Source organism: Astatotilapia calliptera, chromosome 12, assembly GCF_900246225.1.
Source record: "Astatotilapia calliptera chromosome 12, fAstCal1.2, whole genome shotgun sequence".
Taxonomy (NCBI): Eukaryota; Metazoa; Chordata; class Actinopteri; order Cichliformes; family Cichlidae; genus Astatotilapia; species Astatotilapia calliptera.
In genome coordinates this window covers 19,518,325-19,534,538 of record NC_039313.1, presented here as the reverse complement: position 1 = coordinate 19,534,538, position 16,214 = coordinate 19,518,325, and the positions used below count along the sequence as shown (strand labels likewise).

At 41.6% G+C, this 16,214-nt stretch overlaps 1 protein-coding gene and 2 non-coding genes across 3 annotated transcripts; 1 reads left to right on the top strand and 2 right to left on the bottom strand.

Annotated features, from left to right (window-relative positions):
- Positions 1 to 15: 15 nt before the first annotated feature.
- On the bottom strand, positions 16 to 87 carry trnaq-uug (transfer RNA glutamine (anticodon UUG)). Its single transcript has one exon. It is a non-coding gene; the product is annotated as a tRNA-Gln (tRNA).
- A 1,433-nt stretch (positions 88 to 1,520) lies between these two features.
- LOC113033108 (junction-mediating and -regulatory protein-like) lies at positions 1,521 to 16,194 on the top strand. The gene is made up of 10 exons (XM_026186475.1): positions 1,521 to 2,910; positions 6,301 to 6,474; positions 10,682 to 10,832; positions 11,419 to 11,588; positions 11,690 to 11,855; positions 12,010 to 12,179; positions 12,446 to 12,517; positions 12,613 to 12,708; positions 12,791 to 13,334; positions 13,434 to 16,194. Exons 1-10 carry the CDS (start codon positions 2,098 to 2,100, stop codon positions 13,739 to 13,741), a joined length of 2,664 nt encoding a protein of 887 aa, XP_026042260.1. The 5' UTR covers positions 1,521 to 2,097; the 3' UTR covers positions 13,742 to 16,194.
- trnaq-cug (transfer RNA glutamine (anticodon CUG)) lies at positions 8,157 to 8,228 on the bottom strand. The gene has a single exon. It is a non-coding gene; the product is annotated as a tRNA-Gln (tRNA).
- Positions 16,195 to 16,214: the final 20 nt, after the last annotated feature.

Sequence of the window (16,214 nt, the reverse complement as noted above, 5' to 3'; positions counted from 1 at the left end):
AAAGTGAAAAGCGACAGGTTCCACCGAGATTTGAACTCGGATCGCTGGATTCAAAGTCCAGAGTGCTAACCATTACACCATGGAACCCTTTGTTTGCGTAGCTGGTATGCACACGCAGGACTTGCGCAAAATCCCCTTTGGCGCACGCTACTCAAAAGCCAAAATAAGGTTTTATTTTTCAATTAATTTCATTGAATTGATTGAGTAAATCCCATTTAACTGAGTCCCCTAAATCAACGGGCTCTGTGTTTCATTGTGTGTGTACCAGTGCGTGATTTCAGGTATTTGGAAATAAACTGGGCTGTTAATATGGAGGTTTTGTTAGGCGGTAGTCCAGTGAAATCCAAAAGAAGATTTAAAAAAAAAAAAAAGGAACACGCGGTTCTTCAGAAATGTTCAGCCGTCTATCCGAAATCACCCCAACTTGCTCCTGATAGTCGTAGGAGATGTTCAGCATTTTGCAGTATTTTTAAATGAACGTCTTTAAAACTACAGGATCCCAGAGGTCCCAGGGATCTGTTTAATAATGCAAACATAGTGCTCTATAGGTTGTTGTGGTGGGAGGCAGTCTTCGTTGGAACCCATTAAGGATTTTTTTTTCTTTGCATCATTAGGAGAAACAGACCCTGCTGAGGGACTCACTTTTATCTATCTCAAGGCTGTGACCATTAATGGGGAATGCTATTTTCCATCCCTGTCTTCTGTAACAGGCCAGCCAACGTGTAAACAACAGGAGCTGTGTAACTCAATACCAGTTCCCTCCTCTGAACTTAACTATGTAAGATGAGACACATTCTTTTCTTCAGTTTTTTTCAACTACTTTATTACTTCAAGGTTAGTGGTTTTGGACTACATCATCATTATGATGGCAACTAAATCCTCCCACAGTCCAAAGACAAGCGGGTTAAACTAATAAGTGGCTACTCTGACTTGGCTGTAGGTGTGAATGGCTGTCTGTATGAGTCATCCCACTGATCCCCTGTGACCTGAAAATAAAGTTGGTTCACTCGGCTTCCTGCCCTTCCTCTAAAAAGAAAGAGGGAATGAACTGTTTTATATTAGATGATTTCAGGGGCCTTCTAGAAATGGGGTCATTCAGTTACTTCAGAAAATGAGCTGTCAATTTAATTGGTGAAATATTTTAAAAAGTTATTATTCTGTGCATCTAACTATTATTTAATTCATTTCGGAAAAAAGCTGCATTGTTTTTATTTTCTAAGCTACCACAGTTACGTGCCCTACTCAAGCGGAATCTCTAATGTTGCGTTCACGTGCTTTTTGGGATACAGCAATGCAGACTCAGTGTCCTCAAAGCTGGCTTGCATTAGTATAGCAGTCAGTAGTAACATGGTAAGTAACTGCTGCTAAAGCAGCTTTCCATGGGATTACAAACGTTAATGCAAACCGCTCTTTCTATTTACATAAAGTCTCCAATGTTTCATAAATAGACCGCAGTGTAGCTTTCAGCACTCAGTTTTGCCTATTTCCCCGTGTCTCCGAGTTTATCAATATAGTTCCGATATATCTCAGTGCACCTGAAGGCATCATATTTTGCGTCTGTGGTCCTGCTGGGCGAACACTGAAGACAACATGGTAATGTGAGTTTGGAGACGATGCTACCCTTTCACACAGACCGGAGAGAGCCCCGTGTAACGCTCATGTGTGCTCTCGGCGTGGCGTATCTGAACGATGTCTATTATGGTGTCGTGCTTCATGATTAGAAAGGGGCTCTGGAGCCGAGAGAATAACAGAACCCAGCTGACAGGCGGATCGACCGTTGGACTGGTAAACACTCGGGCGCCTGTTATGTGTCAGAGCCGAGTCTTTAACGGCCGGGAAAGCTAATGGCAGAGGTAACGGCTGCTCGATGATGCGATAGACGTCCAAGTTGAAAGCAGGTGGGCCAGAGATGGGACATGAAACCGCACTGCTTCAAATTCATCCACTCGAGCGAAGGAGGATAGCCCCCCAGGCGAAATCTCCTCGGAGAGCAAACGGTTTGGTAAACGACGTTACAGCGCTGTGAGGCTCTCCGTTTCACGCCCCACTCCCAGACAGTGCCACCGCAGCATATTCCCGTTTCATCACTTGGCAGAGATGTCCTTTACAATGGAGGATAATTTGGAGTCGGGGTGGGTAGCCGTTCGCCCGAATGCGTTTGAGGAGAAGGAGAAGCATAAATTTGTTTTCATCGTCGCTTGGAATGAGGTGGAGGGCAAATTTGCCATTACGTGTCATAACAGGACGGTGCAGAGGAGAAGCTTTGGTAGGGACCCTCCTGTGGAGGTGACTGGTCTGGAGGGGGACAAAACAAAATGGCTCGAAAGTCCCGTCAGGGATATAGCGTCTAGTAAAGGAGCCAGTGAGGCTAAAGCATGCAGCCCTAAAACCAAGTCCCTGTCAAAACATAGTCCTGTCAAAATTCAGACTGCGACTAAACCCGTTGCTTCGCGGGTTAGCCCCGACACCGACGCGTTACAATCACTCAGAGAGGACCAGCTGTCTCTATCACTGGACTGCCTGGACCTGGAGGAGCTGGACAGTCTGAGCAGGGAGGACTGCAGCTGGGCCGGACTCTTCTCCTTTCAGGACCTTCGGGCAATCCACCAGCAGCTGTGCTCGATCAACTCCGTCCTGGAGCCATGCCTGCCGGTGTTTCCAGAGGAGCCGGCCGGGATGTGGACGGTGTTGTTCGGCCCGGCGGAAGTATCCGAAACAGAAATGGACGAGCTGTGCTTCAATTTACAGGTGTACTTGGGTCACGCGCTCGACACCTGCGGTTGGAAGATACTTTCCCAGGTTCTCTTCACGGAAAATGACGACCCGGATGAGTACTACGAAAGCCTGAGCGAACTGAGGCAGTCCGGGTACGAAGAGGCGCTCAGCCGAGCAAATAAACATCTGCAGGAGGTGAGTTTTGAGATCCTCCCACAGCTTGTCTGTGACACAAGTGTGTCCGCACATCTGGAAAATTAAGATGCGCTGCACTTACCAGACCCGATTCATTGCACAGGGCATTTATTTTATTCATGTACAAAATTTAACAACACAAAAACACACAAACTCAGAAAAAAAAACCCCAACCTAATATTACATGAGATTCACCTACAGTAAGACTTCAAAAAAAAGTCCAGTATGCAAGCTGGAGCTCTTTCTTCTACCAGGATGCTGAAGGCACAAAAACTCCCAAAGTGGATGTAGAACTGCTAGAATAATAGTCACTGTACAGGACACTAACTCCGGGTTTGCTTTGAATAATCATGAATACAGCAAGAAAACTTATGAGACAAACACTTCAGAGAGGCTAATTTGGTCATTTCCATTTTGCTATAATAAATCTGTTCTATGTAGGTTAGACAGTTATAGCAGGCACACTTAAAACACACAAAAAAGAGTTAAACAGAAATGGCTGAACTATTGAAACCAGATTTATTTGCTTGATTAGTTAAGATTGGAAGTTTTTATTTTATTTATTTTTTCATATCTATCATTCTATGCATATATTATACTGCATTAGTGTGTTTTGTTTGTCATTAAAGCTAAGAATTAGAAGTTCCAGGTGTACTGATGCATCCTCCAGTATAGCCTTAAGGTTTAATTTTTCTTTAAATGATAATTAAAAAAAAAACACTACGATGCGTAATAACTAAAAATAATAAACCCAGAATTAATGAAAACAAAAAGGCATTTCATTTCCACTACTGTCACAGGACAGACGGCACAGGACGAGAGGAGACAAATAGAATCACGTTCCCTTTGAGTAGGAAGCTAGTTTCTGAGGTTAGAAAGAAAGAACAAAGTTCAGTTAAATTCAGTTTTATTTATAGAGTTCTAACTCACAACAACAATGTTGTAAGTTAGAACTCTATAAATAAAGGCGCTTTATATTGTCACAACAATCAGGCGACCCCCTATTAGCAAGCACTTGGCGACAGTGGGAAGGAAAAACTCGATCTCACTCACCTAAAACTCTAAGGGGACTGAAGTGTGAAAAAAACAGATCACATGAAGTTACGGGAGGTAAAAAAAAAAAAAAAAAAAAGACAGTGTAACCTCTACAATACAAGAGACACCCAGTCAATGACAGGTAGAGTGCTTCAGTTTTTTCCTTTTCTCCAGAGATAAGGTGGAGTACCCAATAATGCTGTCTCACCAGAGAGCAAAGGTTTTTTTTTTTTTATAAAAATTCACTGCAGTGTGCTGTACTAAACTCACAGCGAGTCAGCAGTCTGCTTATACAGCTGAGCGAATCCAGTCCACACACAAACCTGGGATCAAAACTGGTTTCTTTTGATTGTGAGGTGAATTTGTAAGCCATAAAGTTAACATTATAAATATAATTCATGCTAGAGGAGCACATAACCTCATTATATGTTTATGACCTTTAACTCATTTTGAAATTATGAGTCTGACTGATTTGTGGCCTTGAAAATGAATTTGACATTTATTTAATACATGCTAATTAAAGATGTTTTGAAGTAAAAGGAGTAATATTTGTTTTAATAACATCACTCATTTCAAATTGCAATGATTTAATGTTTGACCGGGACTCTGACTAATAGTGCAGACACCCTCCAGACACCATGCTCTGGGCCTGCTCCTCTGGCACACTTAAGCAGCAGCTAATGATTGGTTAAAAGCTCATAATAGCAATAGGTATTGATGCTCATCGGCTCTCGCATTGTGCTCCTAATCAGCAGTGGTAGATTAATGCATCCTTGACTTGTGGAGCCAGACAGTGAGAGAAGGCCCCTGAGGGAACAGGTGAGAGAGGCCTTTAATGGAAGTGTTTTCAACAGTGTTACTTCTTCATAACGTTACAGTGGAAGTGGTAGATAAACCTTGGTGTGTTACCCGGATTTCTTTGAACTACATGGACTATTTAAAAGCTAATTTTAGTGAGACCATTTCTTACAATACACTTATATTCGTTTTGCAAATGCAATGAAAAAGGATAGAAGGCTCCTCTTAAAGATGCTGTGTTTATGATCGCAGTCACAGCGTGATGCATTTCATGTCTTTTTTAACTTAGAGTTGAAACGACATGCATTTATACTGATGTGCTTATGTGACTATTCTGGCCGAGGCATTTCCTCTCTGCTTTGCTTTTGGCAGCGAAGAGAGACTGAATAGCGCACACGAGTGAGAGAAGCCATGTCGTTTCACACAGACGGTCCCACAACCACTCCCGCTGTCAGAATAAAAAAGGCAGAAAATCAGACAGAGGAAGTGTTGCCTTACTGCCCTTTTCCTGATCTGAAAACATTAAACAGCCGAGCCATCCCTCTGATTGCTTCAGTAAGTGTTTATCAGTTTGGGATTTCCATTTGCTCGACGGAGGATTCATCCTCGAGGAGCTGCTGATCTTATTCAACTGTTTATCACAGGCTGAGCTCCCTGGACTGCAGTGACAGCGCTCTATAGCTCATTCAAAAACAGAAGTTGTTTATTTTGTCAGACATCTCACACGTACACACATGCACGCACACACACACTGGCCTATCGATCCTCTCACTCCATTTGAGGAATGAGTTAATGCTTATTTTGGTGTTGCTGGTAGCCTACAGGATTATTCAGTCTGGCAAAAATGTGCATGTATCGATCTTATTCCCAGCAGCTGCAATGACTCTGCTCACTTAGCCATAGTCTATGCAGCAAGAGACTACGCTCAGATATACTCCTGTTATTTACAGTTACACAAAGCATCCTTGTAGTCTAGTCATAGTTTTAATAATCTTCTCGCTTTTTACTCCCTTCTATTCTGTTTGGATTCAAATCCCATTCATATCATGTATTTTAAAGCTTTAGATTTTATTTTGCAGATTGAAAAAATATATATTTTATTCTAGGCATTTTTATTGCAAATAAAGCTATCCAACAGTGTATAAGTATTCAATATCACATCTCACTGCAAGATTGAAGTGATACAGTCGTTAATGAAATAAATAATTAGGATATCATTTATGTGACTCTGCTTAATCTTTACGTTTTGAGTATGTTTGCTAAGATATATTGTACTATGGTCCAAAATCACATTTAAGGCTTTTTAACTAAATTAAAAGGGCTAAATACTTTATAATTTATTCAATATAAAACAATTTCCAGGCTGGTCTGGAAATATTCTGGTCTCCTGTGACGCCCCCTCCACCTTGCTCTTGTGCAATCCCACCTTATTTTAAAAATCATGGAAACACCCCTTACTTGCAGTATGTTTGTAAGCTGCTCGATGTGCGCTGTTTTCCTGTGTTTTAAAAGTTGTTGATGTTAAGAAAAATAACTTCTTGCACGTATAAAATGCAGCTGCTGGAGAAGCACAAGACCATGGACAGTATGGTGGAGTTACTGGAGCTATATGAGGAAGAAGACCACGCCTACGGAGGTCTGCTGGAGGCCTCCACACAGCTGTACCAGTATCTTCTGCAACCCTTCAGAGACATGAGGGAACTAGCCATGCTTCGCAGGCAGCAGATCAAGGTAACAATTTCCCCTTGTTTGGAATCAGAGAGGCATTCTTGATATTTCGTGGGAATTTGTTTGAACTTAGGTTTGGATCTAAATCCTTTAGTGACCCAGTAATTTTGCAAGACCTCTCGGCATTTTACCAAGCCCTTTCAGTCAATCCAAGTAGCTTACATAGTTTGCATGCAAACAAACATTTTACACATAGGGGGTAAAAGAACACTGGTGACATATAACCAGGAGGAAATAAAAATAAAATGAGACACAAATTGTTGTTGTAGATCATGGGAGTTGTGTGGGTTTTTCTGACCTCTTCTTTAGCTGCTATGTTTAAATTACATATTATTTCTGCATTTAGTCAGTGACGTGGACGGATCATAAAACACAACGGACCTGACAGGAAATTCTCATGTCTCCTAAAATAGAGCCTGCTCCATTTGTCTGCAACACTGTGTATGTGTGTGTTTGACGAAGATGTATTATGGTATTACGGTACAAATTATCTTGTATTTTCTGATAAGCTCCAACACAGTGGGAGGGGGATGAGACGGATCTAATTGCAAAGGGAAGATGAATGCTGGTGAATGGATAAATGGTGGAAAAGCTTTGTTCAATCATTGCAGTGCTGATGGCACATATATATTTAGCTCCATGACTCACACGCAGCACATCAATAATAATAAGACCTCAGTGTCTTTTGGATGGATATTAACTTTGCCACTTGATATCCATCTACTAAGAAAAAACAGCTTTCCCATCCTTGGATCAAAACCTTCCTCTAAGTTTTCCACAGTACCTGAAAAACTTATGGTGGTGTGTGAGTGAAATGCTGTCAGAGTGAATGGATCTCCAATTTCCCGTATTCTCACAGAGACATGAATAAATCATGTTGTGTGGGGTCCTATAGGTGTACCTGCAGGTACACCTATAGGACCTAATGAAGAAACAGAACCAGTAGGAAGTATTTTTTACGTCTACAGCACGTACAATATGCTGTCCACACTGTTCAGCTGGGATTTGTCACCCTGGCAACCAGGAATCTGAACCATGAAAGAAGTAACAATCGCTGTATTTTATCTCAAACAATTACCTTTTTCTAACCCTGAGTATTTTTTGTTGTATAAACCTAATTGAGTCCAGCTTAATAACAAAGAATAATCGATATTAAATATTGTGTATATTGAATTAATAGTTTTTAGTATTACTAATAGTACAAATGAAATAGAAAAAAATCTTATGTGTATGAGTCAAACTGTTGTCTCTGCTGTGAGCATAATCACTCCACCACATTCAGTGAATTCAGGTATTTTAGTGAAACTAATTCTTAGGAATAAGGGTGGAAATTTATGTCCAGAAGCACAAATCAATAGAGGTTGTTACTATTCAGAAAGGACCAGTCTGAATGGAAGGATGGATTGTTGAGTAAAGCTTTCCACTTCACGTGTGGCTGCTGTCAATCACAGTCCTTCAACTAAAGACAGAGAAGGTTAGCAACTTTAATCCTCTATGTTGATAGTCGGTCGGATGTATGGGTATGGTATAGATGCATACATATACTACTCTGATAAGTAGAGCAGAACCTCCCTTTTTGTCTCTCTGGATTTTTTCTGTAGTGCATTTAGTCTGCTCAACAGTATGTCAGCAGAATCGAGGCTTTGCCAGAAAACAAGAGGGGAGAAAGAGGTTACAAAATATGCAGGTCCCACCGAGATTTGAACTCGGATCGCTGGATTCAGAGTCCAGAGTGCTAACCATTACACCATGGAACCTCCTACCAGAGTGGGGGAGGTAGGAGTGGGTTACACTCAAACATCCGGGTGTATTTATAGCCTACAGCATCTGCAGCTACTACACAGCAAGACTTTCAGTGACTAAGTTCTTTTATCTTCACAAAATGGTTAGACAAGAGTAAGTGCTCTTTCTTCTTCTAATGTTCATGCATGTTAGGTTAACTGATGATTCAGAACTGGCAGGACTGATGTCTGTCTACTCTGTGATGGAGTAGCATTTAATATCAAAACACTTGATCAAAGGTTATTTTTTGTGAAGTGAAAAACACTGGAAAGACGAATCTTAATTAAGAACTTTTTATACATATTTTTTGTACCCGAGTTAACATATAGATTGAGAGCATTTGAGATCCTCTTGTGAAATATTTATTTATATACTGTAACCTTAGCTATATAGTAGCACAAATCAATATGGAAGAATATTTTTATTAAAAAACCTTCAGGAAATTGCAGTAGCAAATGATACTGGTGCACTGCTGAATAGAGATGGAAGGTTAATAAGGGTCAGCCAGTTGATGTTTAGCTCTGTAATCTTGTTTGTCTTATGATTTCTGTGGTATTCATTTCACTTCATTTCATTTCTGTTATCCTGTATTTTATGTATATAAGATTTAGATGGTTTGTTTATGGTTGGTTTACACAGCTTGTGTATGTTTGTGTATGTATGTGTATGCATGTGTAGCTGTATCCATACGCTTGTGTGTGTGTGTGTGGGGGGGGGGTGAATTGTGTTGCTTACATTGTTGAGATATACATTGTTGTGCTTCACAGTCACCATCTGCCGGAACCAAATTCCTTGTGTGTGTCTCTGCATATACATGGCTAATAAACGCGATTCTGATTCTGATTTTGTGTAAAAACAAAACAAAAAAAGGACTCGCCTGCTTTCCACATTAGTGATGGATTGTTTATTCTTTTTTGGTGTCTAACTCTCTAAACCATGATGCTGCAGTTTGATAATTAAATGACAAATGGTGTGATGCTGAACTGATCCAAGCTTTAATTCGTTTCTGAAATTTGCACTAGTGCATCTCAAAAAATGTGAATGTTGTAAAATAGTTCAGACTTCCTGTAATTTAATTCTAGAAGATTAACTTTCAGTGAAATATTTCAAGCCATTTTTTTTGATTGGAAATCAAAAAACCAAAATTGATTTAATCTGAAAAGAGGACATTGGACCAGCGAGCAGAGGTCCAGTTATTGTTTTCTTACACCTACGTGAGATGTATCTGATGTTGTCTTGGGTTCAGGAGTACAGAGGTTGTGCGAACATCTAGCCTTCAGAACTGAGGCTTAAAGTTGATCATAATTTGGACTGCATTATTGTGGCTGCGTATGCTGAACTAGAGTTTTTTAGAGTGTGTGAATAGTAATTTAATAAAAATCTATATGAAGTATTCTAACAATTTTAGATAGTGGATTTCTGATTTCATCAAAATGGAAACATAAAACCCCTGAAATATCAACTTTACATGTAATGAATACAGAATATATGAAAGTTTAGCCTTTTCAGTTAAGCTATTAAAAACAACTTTATATTGTATTTATTATATTGATAAATACAATATTACAGTAATTCATACTGTATTTGTTGATATTAATATTTACATGCTCAACTGACATTATTCTATCTTCCATAAACATAACCAATAAAACAACGGAAACAATTAAGATTTAAGTTTTTTTTAAATTTGTTTTTCATCATCGCACATGCTTTTGTAATCTCAGTGATCGTGTGAGGCTGACACTACTTTTTGTTATAGATGTCTACTTGCATACATGCTTACTTGACTGTGCACACAGTAATTAAAAATAACTAAACTAAAAGAGAAGATGGAATTTCATGACAGTTGCCAGTACTTCTGTGTGTGGGAGTGAGGCTGCCCCTCCAGGCCTGCTTTTTGTGGTGAAAGCACTTCAATGGAGTGTGTGTTTAAACTTTAAAACCGTTCCACACAGATTTTATGTGTGGGGAGATTATCTGTACTGTTATGTATACCACAGTGACTCCAAAGTTTAGGAGAACCATTTGTGTAACTTGCTCTTACCACTAAGTGGCAGTAGCTTAGTAATGTGTGATATTTGGAGTTTAGACCACCACCACTCTGGATCTCAAATGGAAAAGAAGCAGTGCTATCTTAAAGGTGTATGTTTTTATGAATGGGCAGCTAACTTGTCATTGAGATTTGGCTCCACTGTGTACACAGCAGCTGCTTCCTAATCTTTTTCTATTATTCTTATTCAATGATTATTCATTTTTTATTATCAGCACACTATATACTGTATCCAAAGGGTTATTTTGAGAAGTGTTAATAAGATTTATTAAAAAACGAAACAAACTTACTTTTCTTTAGATTTTATTCATCACAGAAAAATATTAAATGTCGCTTTTTAATCTTGCTGAAAAAAATGTGTGCATATCCTCTCGTTAGATTTCCATGGAGAATGACTACTTGGGCCCGAGGCGCATTGAAGGTCTAAAAAAGGAAGACTCTGACTGGCAGAAGAAGGCTCAGGAGGCCGTCCTCAACATCCAAGAGTTTACTGTAAAATACTTTGAAATCACTGCCAGAGCCCAGAAAGGTACGGTCTGCCATCACTGACACGTCAAGTTGATAAAGCAGCAGAAGGATGACTTTGAATAATCAAACAGAGAACACGCACACACATAGTAGAGACATTGGCGTGTTATTGACCTGTGTGTGGTTTTGATCCCAGGGCTAATGCGATGTGGTATTAATGAGACACTGCAGACAGCTGTGCTTTAACAGAAACAGGAGAAAACAAGGACGACCTATTGATCAACCAGCTCTGCCAGCAGCTTCTGTCAGTGCAGGGTCACTCCACAATGTGTCCCTCTTTTCTCATGTTTTCCTTCACAGCTGACTCATTCTTTTATTATCTCAAATTCATCAGATGAAAAATCAAGTAAGTTAATTGCTTGAAGAGACGACTGTAAAGAAAGTAGATGCAATATCCAAATGTGGCCAATAGATGTCTCCCTCTGTGTTATTGTAAGGAGCCTTCCTTTTATGTTAGACTTTAGTCATCACATAGAGGGAAAAGAAATTGCGGTGACGTGCCCACACACTGTACCAGAGGATGAGACTGAATGAGTCACTCTCACGTTTCACTCATCCACCTGTGCAATGTGTTTTGTTGTCCATAGGTGTATACGAGCGTATGAAGTTGGATCAGCGTAAGTTTGGTAAGTCTTCGTGGACGGCGGCGGTGGAGCGCATGGAGAGGCTGCGCTACTCAGTTGCAAAGGAAACCCTCCAGCTCCAGAGAGCCAGGGAGATCTGTCTAGAGCAGAGGAAACACACACTTCGAGAAGAGGTGTGGTAACACGCTCACGACCAAATGAAACTGCCAGGCACGCTTACTAAGCATGCTTTGTTTTGTGACCGTTTTCTATTTTTTACATTCATTCCTTCCAGATGCAGAGTCTGTGTAGCAGTGAGGACGTGATGGCCCTCTTAGATCACATGGAGACCAAGTACTATGAGCTCCAGCTTCAGCTCTATGACATCCAGGCTGAGATACTACAGTGTGAAGAGCTGCTCCTCACTGCTCAGTTAGATAGCATCCGTAGACAGATGACAGGTTCTACTGCAGCTACTTTTTGTTTGCAAGATCTTAATTATCCTGTTTTAAAGAGAGTCCTGAAGTAGAATTTCTGCTATATTAACTGCTGTAAGACTTTCTGAATTCTGGTTGTACATTAATGGTTTATATTTATGTGTATGTGTGCTTTCAGAGCGTCAGGATGAAGTGGTGTACTATGACACCTTTGAAAGTGCGGATGATATAACAGAGGACAATACTGCAGAGAGAGAAGAGCTGCGCAGACTTCAGGTCAGCGCTCGACAGCTGGAGGCAAGGAGGGGGCGCATCACTGCCAAACGCTCCTATCTAAGGAACAAGAGGGTGTGTGTGCTTTACTAGCTTTTATTTTCATTCCTGAAGTGTAGCCTGGATCATGAAGCCTATTCAAAATGAAGAAGTGACTGCTAATACTGTGGTTGCAATCCTGTTCAGCTCTTCTGTGCTAGATATTTGGATTTTCTCTACAACAAGTTATAAAGACACATGTCTCCAAGCAAATATGTGTATACATATATATAATTATGGTATGTTCATGACTGTGAGTTTTTATTGATTGTTTAAATTGGTTATGGTGTGTGTATCGATAGGAAATCTGTGTCTCCAACCACACTCAGAAACAGCAGAGACGCCAAATCCTCCAAAAGGACCCCACATCCCAGGTAGAAGTTGTTTTAGGTTTTTTTTAATGATGGGACTTTTTGCTGCTAAAGCATCTCCATCATCTCTCTCCTCTTCTAAACTCATGAATTACCAGCTGAAAAATGAAGAAGAGGAAGATGAGAAAAGGAAGAGGAGCAGAGTAAGCCAGGAGAGGCAGAGAACACTGGACAGATTACGCACTTTCAAACAGGTATGTGCCCTCCTGTTCACTGGAGGTGTCTCAGTATATGTAATTATCTTTTGCTCACCTACACCTTTGTGTCTTTTTCTAGCGGTACCCAGGTCAGGTGATTCTGAAGTCCACTCGGCTACGCACGGCTCACAGCACAAGAAGAGAGCGAAGAAGCGTGGAAATGAGTAGCTTGAGTGAGAGGGAGGAGTGCGCGGACTCTGTTTGTGTGCAGAAGCAGGGCCAGCCGTTGTGTCTAAGTACCAGCGTGCAGACGGACCCCAGCCCCAGCTCCACGCTCACCACTCAGCCCACGACGGCGTACACGGCGTCGCTTCCGCCGCTGCCTGTGCCCAGTCCTGCAGACTCCTCCTGCTCTCCTTGCTCCTTGTCCTCATTGCTAGCATCCCCTATCTCCCCTCCTCCTCCACCACCCCCTCCACCCCCGCCACCAACAAGGGAGGAGCTGTCGCCCTCTGGGAGCCCGGGGCGGCGGGGGCAGAAGGCTGGGGGGAAGAGTGTATCAGAAGAGCTCGCTCTCTCCCCGCTTGGCCCGTTTATCCCTCGCTTCTTTGACAGCAGCCAACTGGTGAGCGCCCGCAAAAAGCTGAGGAAGACCCCAGAGTTTGACATCCACAACAGAAAAGGTACCAGGACTGTTAATAAGCAAAATAATTTGAGTATTCACATTAGCTAATTACAGCAGCCAATCATAGTCTGTGTTTTTCTCCCCTGCTCACATGCAGTAAGCTCCCCCATGGACGAGGTGCTCGCCTCCCTGAAGAGAGGCAGCTTCCATCTGAGGAAGGTCGACCAGCGTTCCCTGCTTCCTGCCAAGGGTGACGATGACCCAAACAGCATCCTGGCCCAAATTCGCAAGGGGGTCAAACTTCGTCGCGTTCCCTGCAGAGAGAGAAAGGACCAGGGAGAGTTCCCGCCTTCCACCGACCCCCTGACTAGGAGCATCCACGAGGCGCTGCGCCGCATCAAGGAGGCCTCACCAGAGTCCGACTCGGACGACGATGGTTTGGCCGCCCACGACTGGGAAAGCTAGGGTTCAGGGCTGCACCCGTAACACAGATGACTTCAGCCTCTGGCACTGCACACACTGTACTGTACTGTAAACACACACACACACACAAACAGTCAATCACGCATTCAAGCACACACATCTCAGCCACACATGTACCCAGTGACTACGCCAGAGAGTCACAACAATTATCACCAACTCACCAAACGCTCCAAAGGTCTATGGTCAATCTGTTTTCAGTTTCTTTTTCACACTACATCCTCACGATGGTTAGCGATTATGTTTTTACTACTACTGTATGTCACTGTGGTTTTGTTCCCATCATCAGACTGTACTGATTCCATGTTTACTTTTTTATTTATATCAAATGTACTGTCTCGCTGACATACTGCACTGACACTTATTTGTGAAACTGTATATGGAAAGTGCTGATGAGCTGTGTGACCTCTTCACTCACCCTACAGCATAAAAGATGTGCGTTGCTGGTAATTTGAAGTTTTTGGGAGACTGAGCGATGAATAGTTTACACGTTCAAACTGGGATCACTGGATTTAGTGTCCAGATTGTAAATCATTACAGCATCTGATATTTTTCATCAAGCTGCCCCCTCACTATGCTGCCTATCTGGTTTTGGCCCATTCCCATCACGTGGGCATGGGCGTGTCTGACAATAAAAGGACCAGTGCTCATCTTTAAATCCTTGCCTCTGTGGCACCAGATTTGCGCCCCTCCCCCTTTCTCTTGTCCTCTTCTGGCCCTCACCACCCCCGACTCTCACAGCCTCTCTGAGTGAGCAAATATGTATCGACCCATCTGTTCGACCGCAGCATATGGCTGGGCGGGTGGAAGAAATAGAGGGTGCAGTAAGGTTTATCATTATTTGTCACATCTAACAGCATCTCTAATCTGAAGCTGGACACCTACGGTTAGAGAGGATTGGACGAGGGGTCACTGAAGTTTGTTTGGTGAGGTGGAGGTCAAGGTTAGTGTCAGTGGTGCTCGTGGGTAGATTCAGTTGGTGATTCCCAAACTTCATATAAGGGATAGTCACGGTGGAGGAGTGAAACTGGTCATGCTTGTTTGAGTGATGGATGGTACGTAGGAGGCTAGATTCTCTCTGCGCTGTGGGGAGTCAATGTGGGCCGTGGAGCAGTCGGTTGTGATTGATGCAGTTTCTCCTGCCATCTTCTCCACTTTCTCTCCTCCCCTTTATTGCATTTTTCCAAATTTCTTTCCCTGCACTCGGTGGGCAGGAGAACACAGTAGGAGGCCTGTTACTCACAGTGCTGGAAGTGAAGATATGCACACATGGACTCACACTCTAAATTCACAGCCAACATGTGCAAAATCGTTTCAGTGACAGAAAATGGTGTGAGCACTTTGATGATACATAGTACAAATTCTAAATCACTTTATCTGTACAGGAACAATTATTATGCTTTAACCACTGGGGGAAAATATATATTTAGAAGCTAAGTAAGTTTAAAAGCACTGAATAAACTCAGTCCTGAATTTTTGGACAGACAGTACAAGAATCTGCATAAACATAGCACAAAGACGTGGATTTACAAGTGTGGCTCTGAGCTTGGAAGAGCTTCAGCATGAACTGTCTTAAACAGCTTTAATGCAATAAATAAATGAATAATAATTATAAAAAGTAGTGTGCTTTTTCTCTTAAGCTTGTGTTGGGAGCCATTCACAGATTAATCACAAGGCAGAAAGAACAGGCACGGGTGTATATGTCATAGCTTGAAAGTAGCTTGGTGCTTAAGATGGTTTCTTTTTTTTCCTGGCAGAGCCAGTCTGAGGCACAACAGTCTTCCATGGTACCCTCATCATGTAGCATGAAACAGACACTGACCCGACTTTAGTCTAAGACTAACTCAGACCTTACACGACTTCACTATAACTGACCAGGACAAAGTTTCTCCAATGTTAGTGCTAAAAGTTATGTTGCTCTTCTTATCTGTGGTCAGCAGTGTGTTTAAAACCTTTGGGAAAGCGGGCTCACACCTGTGAACCGGCTGTTTCTTACCTGACTGACCTGACTGTCATGTGCACTTACCTTTATCTATAAATAACCTCGACACAGCTGTATTTTTGCACTTCATTTCTTAGTTTGTGTCCTGTTTTTATTTCCAACGTGTTTCCAGCCAAATCTTTTTTTTCTGATGCATTTGCTTCCTATAAAGACCTGTAATCGACAGGCTGATTATATGATCCTTTGTCTGAATACCTGTCAGTCACTTGAGAAGTGCAATATCAAAATAATGAAATATGAGAAAAGGAATGAAGCCTCTTCATTGGTGACAATGAGTTTAGATTGCTTGCCTAAAACAGTGGACTTACTAAACAAACTGTTCCAAGAATACCTGTTTGCCTTTTCCTAGCATTCTCATTTATTCTGATGTTTTGTTTTGTTTTTTAATTTACAATTTTGCCCTTGCATTTGAATAAAACCTTGTGAAGCAAATTCTGAGATTGTCTAATGAATATT

Coding starts and splice junctions, on each gene's coding strand:
- LOC113033108 (XM_026186475.1), top strand. CDS start 2,098: ATGTCCTTTACAATGGAGGATAATTTGGAGTCGGGGTGGGTAGCCGTT. Junction 12,518..12,612: donor AAAAGGACCCCACATCCCAG/GTAGAAGTTGTT, acceptor ATGAATTACCAG/CTGAAAAATGAAGAAGAGGA. Junction 12,709..12,790: donor GATTACGCACTTTCAAACAG/GTATGTGCCCTC, acceptor GTCTTTTTCTAG/CGGTACCCAGGTCAGGTGAT.